The following is a 10,892-nucleotide window of genomic DNA, read 5'->3' on the forward strand; positions in this document are numbered from 1 at the left end:
CCAAAATACAAACTTCTTTAACCAGTGAACAGGAAGCAGCAGTTGGAAAAAATTGTCACACAATGGGATATTAGCAGATTGTTGGCTAACATTTTACCTTTAAACACTTCAACTACACCAAATGTGGTTTCAGGTTGGACATACTTATGACGTTTAAAAGAAATAGTAAAGGGATGTCCTAACAAACGGTTCTGCAAATGTTAGAAATGTCTTATTTAAAATGTTGATAGAAACATTTACAAACTCTTCCAGACTATTTCAAGAGTATTTTTTTGTACAATGTTGTTGTACTTGGAACAACAGGGCAAAATAATAATAATACAAAAATAATCCTGGTCATTTCTATTTTATTCCACAATCAGTGACATGACACATACATAGGTATACACATATAGGTATAGTTCCACAACCCTATGCTGTTCCGCAGCCTTAAGAATATAATTAAACTATAAACAAACATAACGTCAAGAAAAGACCATTTGCTTTGTTGAAGTTATCATGTTTTCTGTAATTATCAATTGTGGCTGTTGATCATGATGAGGTGGACACTTGTTTCATAATGGCTAAAATAGAACGGTCTGCACCTGTTAACCAACCAGATGGTTTACCATGGTAGAGTTTTTCCACTGTAGTCAAGGAATCCACCATGATGGGTCTCAGTGAGGCTGCTCAAGACATGCAGTACCCTCTCCACACTCTCTCTGGAGTCCATTGGTGCCTAGTAGACAAACAAATTAAAATTAAATTGGGTGAATGAGAATTAGCACCTATTCACAAATTTGCAAACTTTACTGTCATATGCTGCGTTAATGTTGTATAAACATGATGATGATGATCACCACCACAACGTAAAAATGATCAGTGAGGATCTTTTCTGGAAGCCCTGACCTTGAGTTCAATGAAAGAATCAAAGCAGAAGCAAAATGGGACTGATCAAAGCTCTAATTTTCAATGCTGATGGTGCAGTTTAATTTGTATGCATAAAGTTTGCTCTGAGCAAACTCTATGCTTTGCTTTAAACTCATTAAGCTTGGTTTACATGGCGACAGCCTTGTAAGACAAAACTACATTTTTCATTATTCTCTGTGGCGACACAAACATTTTAATATACAGATAAAGCTTCTATGACACTACAGTACTAATGCACATCATTTGCTTCTCATTATGTTGTAGTCACACAAAAAAAGGAATATTTGTTGAGTGAGAGAAAGGTGAATTTGCCCAATTTGAGGGCTAGCAAGCAACCCAGAAAACCCAACACAACCCCAACCCCCCCCCATTTTTAACTGCTACAAAAAATGTGTACTATATTGAGATGAAATCAAATGTACTACTGTATGTGTCAGGGAATTTAAAGACTAATATGTTGAATAAAAATAGACCATGATGGATATTTTACAACTCGGTCCATCAAATAGTTGTTGTGCAACTTCTTTATGTAACACAAATAGTCAAAATATACAAGAACAAAGGTCAGGCCATGTGTGGGGAGAAACAAGTTCTGTGTCCCTATTCACATTCTATTCATTCTAAATATTATGTGACAAGCACAATACATCAGCCAAAAGGAGTTTTCATAAAAATTTTGATCTTCAGGGAAGTACACCTGAGAGCAGGTTTTGTTCAGCTGCGAGTAAAATGACATCTCTGAAAGGTGTCTCCTAAAGCACACTTTACAAATAAAATCTTAGAAATCCACAAAATCTACTCTTCATGATAAATTATTTATTTGAGAATCTAAATGTAGATTTTATAAAAAGCACGATTACATCTTACTATTGCATGACAGTTTGTAATCTGTTTCAAAGCTCCTATTCTGTTTACCCTAAATGTATTTCTTTCAGTTTTATTTCTTAAGAACGATGCCATTTTACCCAAAATAATGTTTTCTGGATGTATTTCTATTGTGAAGTTAAATATTGACGTAATCTGTCTAATCACTTCATTCCAATAATTTGTCAATTTAGAGAACTCATATAGAATGCGACTGTAATGAGCATTTCTTCTCCACAATTTCTCCAACAATCCCCTTTTACCAGCTATTGTATTTACTTGAAATAACAGATGTTATAAAAAGATCACATTTTCCCTCCAAACACTGGATTGAGTAGTATGGGATGTATTTTATTTTTAATCAATCCTCCCACCTACATCTAATTTTATTCAGAGTGTCCTGTATATCTCTTTTCTATGCATTCTTTATTAACATATTTATTAGATTAGTTGTCTTGTATGTGTCAATTATATCATATATTAATGGATGCATTTCCTTTTTTATTTCTTGTACTTTAACTTCTTACCTGTAAATAATGAAAACATTGTGAATTTGGATGCTCATATGTTTGATAAGATTTCATTCCTTTATCAGTGAACAGTTGCTGATCTCTTTTCAGACACCTCTATCTGTACAAAACTTCAATGTATTATCTAATCTATTTGACATGAAATCAGGATCTTTAGCCATTTCTTGTAAATGAATGAAATCTTTCGGAATTTTACTATTTTTCTTTTTTCTAACAAATTTCTAAAAGTACTATTAATACAAAAAGTATTGTCTAGGTTACTATTGTAACCTCCGTTCCCTGATGGAGGGAACGAGACGTTGTGTCGAAGAAGCGAGACTAGGGGTCTCTCTTGAGAGCCAATCTCTGAACTTGAGAAAAGGCCAAAGAGAAATTGGCAGACAGAATTTGCATGGGAGGGAAATGCATCTGTCCATTCAGGATTTGGCCCTGAGGAGCCGAGAATGAGGTTTGGCCATAACAGTGGCTCGTTCAGCGTCACAGCCGGGAGGACACAACGTCTTGTTCCCTCCATCAAGGAACGGAGGTTACAATAGTAACCTAGACATTCCCCGTCTGTCGCTCACTCCGACGTTGTGTCGAAGAAGAGACACTAGGGGTCCATATTTAATCACGCCATTCGTTGAACCGTGTACATGCGCTGCTGACGCAGGTGTGGGCAGGCAGTTGTGTGCCAAAGCGACAGGCCGCATCAGACTGCACGTACCCTTCCGCAACGCCCCATAAAATTGTCATATCCTTCTGTATCCCGACACCCTGAAGGGGGGGAACAAGGCGACGTGCCAAGCATGGGAGCAAGCCACGCCAGCCACGCCTTTTCGCTCTCTGTCTCTATCAGCTGGGGCCATCTTAACGCTATCACATGCATCCGGAAAGCATCTGGGAAGGCATTATTTTCCAAGTCCTATTCTTTCAGGGGGAAAAGACCCCACGGAGACAATCACCTGCCCAGGCTGGGGGAAGGAAAAGAGTGGCGGAATACATCACATGGATTTTCAGGCCACATGTGGAAATGGCGCAGTGGTAGAGCCTACCTGCTGAGACGAAGGAGTTGCTACATACACGGCAACCGGGGGACAGCGGGTACTGCCCAAGGGAAACACGGGTCCGCTCGCAAGGGGACCGTACCGTGGAAAATACACACAGGGGGATTAATCTACATGGGGCCCGTCCTGTGGAGCACCTATTCCAGTACAGAGTAGTTTCAGTACCCGTAGTGGGTCTGGTTGGGGAATTACTCCGCTGAATTCGCGGACCAGAGGGCTAGGGAGGAGTCATCCAGGGAGCCAAGTTGGTGGGATCTCCTGAGATAAGAGTGCACATGATTGCCTCAGTGGAGGGGAAAGGCGCTAGGTGCAAGCGGTTCACCCGGTCAGTTGTTCTCTGACCTGAGAAAATACGGGACGAGACCGACTCAGCCCTGAGATTGTAAAATCTCGTAAAGGTATTGGGTGTTGCCCAGCCCGCTGCTCTGCATATGTCTGCTAGGGAGGTGCCATTGGCCAGTGCCCATGAGGATGCCATACTTGTCATAGAGTGTGTTCGAACCTGTAAGGGGGCGGGCATGGCCTGGATGTGATAGGATGTGATGGGCCAATACTATGGCATCAACGACCCAGTGGGAAAGCCTCTGTTTGGAGAAAGTGTTCCCTTTCCGTTGTCCACCAAAGCAGACAAAAGAGCTGCTCAGAACAGTTAAAGCTCTGCATGCGGTCCATGTAAGTATGCAAAGCGCACACCGGACAGCACCCATGCAAGAAGGCTCACTGGGGGAAATGCGTACTTGCGCAGCCCCCTGGGCCAGCTGTGTGCCATCGCGTCTGTCCTGAGGGAAGCTTCTGTTAGGGAGTACCAGAGCGGGCAGTGGGAGGTCTCTTGGGAAGCGAACAAATCCGCTGCTGTGTTGAGTCTGCCTGGGATGTGAGTGGCACGCCACCTTGGCGATTTATGTACACTACTGTCGCAGTGCTGTCTGAACGGATCAAGATGTGCTTTCCCTGAATTAGTGGGAGAAACCTCCGTAGGGTTAGAAATACAGCCTGATCGCTGGCAGTTGATGTGCCAATGCAGTAGGGACCCTCTCCAGGAGCCTGTGGCTGTGTGCCCGTTGCACATGGCGACCCAATCCTGTTTGGAGGCATCTGTGGTGACCAGAACGCATCAGGACACCTGCTGTAAGGAGACTCCAGTCCGTAGAAAACAGAGGTCTGTCCAGGGTTTGAATCTGGCAGCAGGCGGGGGTGATAAACACACGATGCATGCCGTGGTGCCATGCCCATCTCGGTACTCGAGTCTGGAGCCAGTGCTGAAGCGGTCTCATATGCATCAACCCCAGCAGCGAAACCGCCGCGGAGGATGCCTTATGCCTTAGGAGCCTATGTAAATGTTTTAGAGGAACCTCCGTGCCTGACTTGAACAAGGTGAGGCATTTCAGCACTGACTGCGCGCGCTCGTTGGTGAGGTGCGCTACCATTGAGACTGAGTCTAACTCCATGCTGAGAAAAGAGATGCTCTGAACCAGGGCCGGGCTCTTTTCCCAGTTGACCTGAAGCCCTAGGCGACTGAGGTGCCAGAGCACCTGGTCCCTTTGGGCACGTAGTAACTCTTGGGAGTGGACCAGGATGAGCCAGTAGTCGAGGTTGTTGAGTATGGGGATGTCCACTTCCCTTAGCGGGGCAAGGGCTGCCTCTGCGACCTTCGCGAATACGTGAGGGGACAGGGACATGCCGAAGGGGAGGACCTTGAAACTGATATGCCTGGCCGTCGAATGTGAACCATGGAAAGGGTCAGTGTCAAGGCACGTTACAGACATGGAAGTACGCGTCCTTCAGGTCTACTACTGTGAACCAGTCTTGATGCCGGACACAAGTTAAGATGTGTCGTGGCATGAGCATTTTGAACGGGAGTTTGTGCAAGGCCCAGTTGAAAACTCGCAAGTCCAAGATCAGTCGTAAGCCGCCGCCTTCAAAGAGAGAAGTGGACAACAAGAATACAAGTACATCAGAGTCTCTAATTTGAGAGAAAGAGTTCTCACAGGTCCGAAACTAGCAGCTTTATTTAACTGTACATGTCCAACAGTTGAGTAGAGGATTCTTGATAAACAGAAAGTTAGAACATGTCATTTATTTTTAAAGAAATAGTCAATTGTAACATTATAAATGCCTTTACTGTCATTTTTCAATTATTTTCAATCACTTTAATGCATCCTCAGTGATCCTTAGTGGCGACACAGTCAAAGAGTTTTATTATACATAGAAAATTTGAAAAATACCTAAATGTTATTGAAACTTATGTGTCCTAGAAAATATTTGTATGACTTTGTCATGACTGGAATACTGCATTGCAAAATTCCAGGTTTTCTAGAACACTTGGAAAGCAAACACCTCTCACAAATGTAGAAATCTAGTGGAAATGAAACTCACCTTTTCTCCTCCCATGTCAGTGCTCACCCATCCAGGGTGAATGGCAATGCAGAGGATCTCATCTGTTTTGAACTCCAGACCGGCACAAACTGTTATCATGTTAAGACCTGCCTGTTAAGAAAAAGTCCATAAACAACACCCAAAAATACAGATTTAATGGTAGCAGTGACACAATTTAATTAGCAGATGAATTTATATTTTTACACAATGTTTACACAACCATTTATGCATTTGTTTTTTTGTTTTTTTTTTAATAAAACCATCTTCTAAGCATCTCAATATTTATTTATACATTTATTTTTGGTCTTGAATTTGTTGTCTTTATTGTTATTTTTTACTCTGTAACTTATGTCTACTGCTGTAATGCAAAGTCCTGTCCTTTAGGTAACCGTAGGAGCTCAGTGTACCTTGCTGACGTTGTATGAGAATGCTGGGAATTGGGAGTACCAGGAAGGCAAGCTGGTCATGGAGCCCAGCACTGCGGAGATGTTGACGATCGCTGCCTTATCACAGGACATACCTGATTCACCACATGCTTTGGCTGCGGTGCGGAGGTAAGGTAGATACTCCTAATAAACACAGACATACAAAAGCAGAGGTTTCTTGCGATTGCTGCCCTAATCATTAATTTAGAGCTGCTAACAACCCTTAATCTCCATTACCTTGATGACTCTCAAAGGTCCCATAATGTTGGTGTTGAAGGCCTTATGCATGTCCTCATCAGGGGTGGACAGAATAGTGCCAGGCGACAACACTGCAGCATTATTCACCAACAGATTCAGGCCGCTCTCCCCTAGTAGTGAGCCCAATGTTTTTGCAGACTCTTTAATGCTGCATGGATCATTCACATCTAATTGTCACATGAAAAAATCAGTTCAAAATTCAATGGATATTTTTTACGTTATTATAATGTTATCATAGTCATTCAAAAGATCGACCGATATTGTGGTTTAATAATGATACTGATTGTTTATACGTTTAAATGCTCAAAAACAGATATGCAGAAATGATTTAATTATATCAACATATATTTTATTAATGTAAACTTCAAAATACATATAAAAATAATAATATATTTTCCCCCAAATACTAGTGTAATTTGAATATGTACAGTATATGATCATAAATGTGAAGCATATACTATATACTGCCACGGTCCTTGGGTTTTTGTCTGACATGACCGTGGCATCACCATCCCATATCTGTCATATCTGTCTTTTGTTTCATTGTCTGTCTTTGTGGGAGCGTACGCACTTCGGTTTGTCTTGTTTCATATCCAGAACATGGTGTCTGGATCATGAATAGTTTGGACTGTGTCAGGATCCAGACACTCATGCTACACGTTCTGTCTATTATTTTTGTCTGAATATTTTTCACTTGTCATCTCAGTGAGTGCTTGTTTTGAGTCGTTCCATGGTGCGTACAGATGCCACAACTTCACAAGCGCATGTTGATACAACTTGAGTGGAATCATTTTTAATGCTACCAAAATGTCATTGTTATGATGTGCAGGTGAGCAGGAAGACAGACGAGGGGCGAGGATCTAAACACAGCGATACTTTATTAGAATAATAGGGCAACACGAAAACACACGAACAAAGAAAACATCCACGATGGGAAACAGTAAAACAAAAACACGGAAGAGTTAACAGACGGGGTAATATAGACGGGAAACAGGCATCCACATACATCAACGATCGACAGGGGAATGGAGAACAAACAGGGTTTATATACACTGGAGACATAATGATGACAAACTACAATCAGGTGAGCACAATGACACAGGGCTGGCAGTGATGAGGGCCGGGGATCATGGGAAGTGTAGTTCTTTTAACAAGGACAAGTGAAACCCAGGGCAGACAACAAGGGAATCGTGACAGTCATAATGTTTCATGAATCAAACTACTTGCTTATTATAAAACAAAAATGTGAATATTTTCAGAAACCAAGACATTATTTTTGTGTACACAATCGATGTAGAACGTTGCTCGGAGCCACTGATCCAGAGTCATCTTTTCTAATTCCATTCTCCCAGTTAAGGGGAGCTGTAGCACGCAGTCCAGCTGCACAAGTCAGTGAATCGAGCGAGTATTTCACCCTGTGAATCATGTCGTGTCCAGTGGAAGACTAATCTTATAATCCCTCTGCATTAACACGTTTACTGATTTTTTTAATACAGTGTGTGTTAACACATGAATCAATTGCGTTTCACTCAACCAACGTTGTTGATCACGCTTAAAACATGAAATGTGCACGCACGTAGGCAAGTTAATTGAGAGGTGAAGTTTGTATCTAAAAGGTGATTGGCACTTTTACCTGCAAGGTGGGACTTCCATTCTACATCCATTGACTGTTTGGTGCCAGAGCTTCTTGGTTGGGTGTTCCAGTTTTTCCCATTCATTTAAATAGAAGTGACTCATCTCTCTCTGCTATATAGTCTCTGGCCTCACACTCTATAAGAACTACAATGCCCATCATGCACTACGTCTCCTCCCCTAAATTTTTACTCCTGATTTCTCACAATACAGGGACTGTAGATGTGTACAAAAGCAACATGCTATTTTTAAAAAGTAACTGATATTATGGTCTAACATAAAAAATATTGCATTACTTTACTTTTACTCGAAAAAAGTAATCTGAATACATAACACGCATTACCCCCAACACTGGTCATAAACATACCGTTTTTAAGTCGCTGTGTCAAGTTAAACGAAGTTTGAAACACAGAAAACACATCTCGAGATCCCTGCCTTCGAATTTGCGCTCCAAGATGTGTTTGTATGTAAGAACGTGTTCTCTAGCCATAGATCAGATTACTTTGTGTTTGCTTTTAACACAATATATGATCATTAGGCTTCAACAATTAAAACATAATATGCATTAGAATGTAATAATTGTTATTTATGCAAAATTGTTTTGCGATGTGCAGTAAAGAGTTTTCCAAATTAATTTTCATCTTTGTTTTGGGTCATGTGTAACTGTTTAGCTAAAAGTGCTGTTCATTACTCACAGAATACATTTCAATGAGTAAATTACTTTTATTGTTTAGAGACTCACCAAATGGTGGCATTTATCCTTAAACTAGATAACGAACAATCAGCAACTGTAGAAAAGTATAAAGGTCTAAATATCAGTTCTACCAATGAACAGTCTATATATATGTTTATAAAAACAAACATTTACCGAGATTCACAATAGTGATAATGCTAGGGTGTTGTTTGGCCAATTCTTTCAGCTCCTAAATCGTAACAGAACACACACACATATTGCATATTTAAACAGTAAACAGATTATTTTTAGCTACAGTATGATCTCTGGATTAAGCAGATGAGAACTCACAGCACACTTTGACCCGTTCGGGTCACGGCAGCCAGCAAAAATCTTCCGCTTTGGACAATTGACCTCCAAGAGCTGCTTGACCATTTCCAGTCCCAAGCCGCGGTTGGCTCCAGTGATAAGGACGTTACATGCCTTTACTGCAGCCATGATCTGAGTCAGTCTGGTTCTGTCAGAAATGTCTCTCAAGCTTTATAAAACAGAGTGTTTGTATGGTACAGTATTGAGCTCTGTCATGCCACTGCAAACTGGTGGTGTGTTTTCAGTCAGAAGTGGCCGTTGTCATGACTCAAATGTTGTAAAACTGGAAAATTAGGTGAATGTGAATGTGAAAAGAGTAGGTGTGGCAGAGAGAAACAAATCACAGTGACTCGGCATTTATCAGCTCAGATACAGATACATGTGGTACAGTGCCTCCAAATGTTAACATATTGAATAACATTTTCCACAATTACAATTCATAAATTAAACCTGTTTTTAAATCCTTTAAGGATCCTCATAATGAAAAACGTACATGTCCACATTTAATTTACATATTAATAATGAGACCCAGCTCCACCTGCTAAAGAATTTATTTTTTGTACAGTTTTTTTTTTTATTACTATTTACAATTTATAAAACATGATTAAATGTGTTAGGAATTCCTTGTCTTGTTTCACTGTTGCCCTCTGTCTGCCATTTTTGTCACCTTTGCATTCCTTAGTTTTCACTTTTGTCCCTTGTGTAGCCCCTTAGTCTCTTTGTTAGCCTTCGTGTTCACTTGTCATTGTTAAAGAACTACACTTCCCAGAATCCACCTGCCATCCTCACTGCCATTTTGTTCATTGTTCTCACCTGTGTCTTATTCAGTCATCACTCACTGTGTATTTAAGCCCTGTTTTTTGTTCACTCCTTGTTGTTCGTTGAATGTTGTTGTTAGCCTGGTATGTGTTCCCTGCCCGTGTTTTCTTGTTTTATGTTTTATTTCCCCATTGAGGGCTTTTCCTTTGTTCCCATGTTTTGTGTACCCGCCTTGTTTATTTTTCTAATAAAGTTTAAACTGCTTTTGGATCCGCATCTCCTCGTCTGCTTCGCTGCCTCCATTCATAACAGAACGAACGACCAACATGGATCCAGCGGTTTTACGAGCAAGCTGCCGTCTGCTCAGCCTCATGCAGGGAAACCGTCTGGTGGAGGACCACATCCACGATTTCCTCGCGATTGCGAGTGCCACCGACTTCCCTGACTCCGCCCTAGTGGCGTTTTTTTCAGGCTAACCTGAATTGTGCGCTCCAGGAGCGGTTACCGTCGCCGTTAACTGTGGGCGCCATCGAGGAGAACTCTGCCACTCCTCCCACAGTAATAACCCTCCACTCACCCGTGGTTCGTCCCTTCACGCCTGCCTTGGTCAGTGAGCCTGCACGGTCCACTTCGTCTGCCCGGCGGAGGAGGAGAAGAGGAAAGGCTTCTGCTCCCCAGTCTCCGCCTGCCACGGCCAGCGAGCCAGAGCCCACGCCTGCCACGGCCAGCGAGCCAGAGCCCACGCCTGCCCCGATCTGCGAGCCAGAGCCCTCGCCTGCCCCAGTCTGCGAGCCAGAGCCAGAGCCTGCCCCGGTCTGCGAGCCAGAGCCCTCGCCAGCTACGGTCAGCGAGCCAGAGCCCTCGCCTGCCCCGGTCTGCGAGCCAGAGCCAGAGCCAGCTACGGTCAGCGAGCCAGAGCCCTCGCTTGCCCCGGTCTGCGAGCCAGAGCCCTCGTCAGCTACAGTCAGCGAGCCAGAGCCCTCGCTTTCCCCGGTCTGCGAGCCAGAGCCTTCGTCAGCCATGGTCAGCGAACCCAAGCCAGCGCATACCA

The 10,892-nt window shown here is 42.5% G+C and overlaps 1 protein-coding gene across 1 annotated transcript; it reads right to left on the minus strand.

Moving 5' to 3' along the window:
* Nucleotides 1-305: 305 nt before the first annotated feature.
* Nucleotides 306-9,358, minus strand: LOC127653365 (C-factor-like). The gene is made up of 6 exons (XM_052140038.1): nt 9,065-9,358; nt 8,909-8,963; nt 6,388-6,575; nt 6,133-6,294; nt 5,726-5,836; nt 306-718 (listed from the first exon to the last, which is right to left on the minus strand). Exons 1-6 carry the CDS (start codon nt 9,209-9,211, stop codon nt 605-607), a joined length of 777 nt encoding a protein of 258 aa, XP_051995998.1. The 5' UTR covers nt 9,212-9,358; the 3' UTR covers nt 306-604.
* Between the last annotated feature and the right edge of the window lie 1,534 nt (nt 9,359-10,892).

This window comes from Xyrauchen texanus, chromosome 12 (genome assembly GCF_025860055.1).
Source record: "Xyrauchen texanus isolate HMW12.3.18 chromosome 12, RBS_HiC_50CHRs, whole genome shotgun sequence".
Lineage (NCBI taxonomy): Eukaryota > Metazoa > Chordata > Actinopteri > Cypriniformes > Catostomidae > Xyrauchen > Xyrauchen texanus.

Bases quoted from the DNA above. Each gene is read 5' to 3' on its own strand.
- LOC127653365 (XM_052140038.1), bottom strand. From the start codon at position 9,211: ATGGCTGCAGTAAAGGCATGTAACGTCCTTATCACTGGAGCCAACCGC. The intron at 6,576-8,908 runs GTAAATGTTTGT...TGTGACAATTAG, and splicing joins TATCACTATTGTGAATCTCG to ATGTGAATGATCCATGCAGC. The intron at 5,837-6,132 runs GTACACTGAGCT...TTTTCTTAACAG, and splicing joins TCTCATACAACGTCAGCAAG to GCAGGTCTTAACATGATAAC.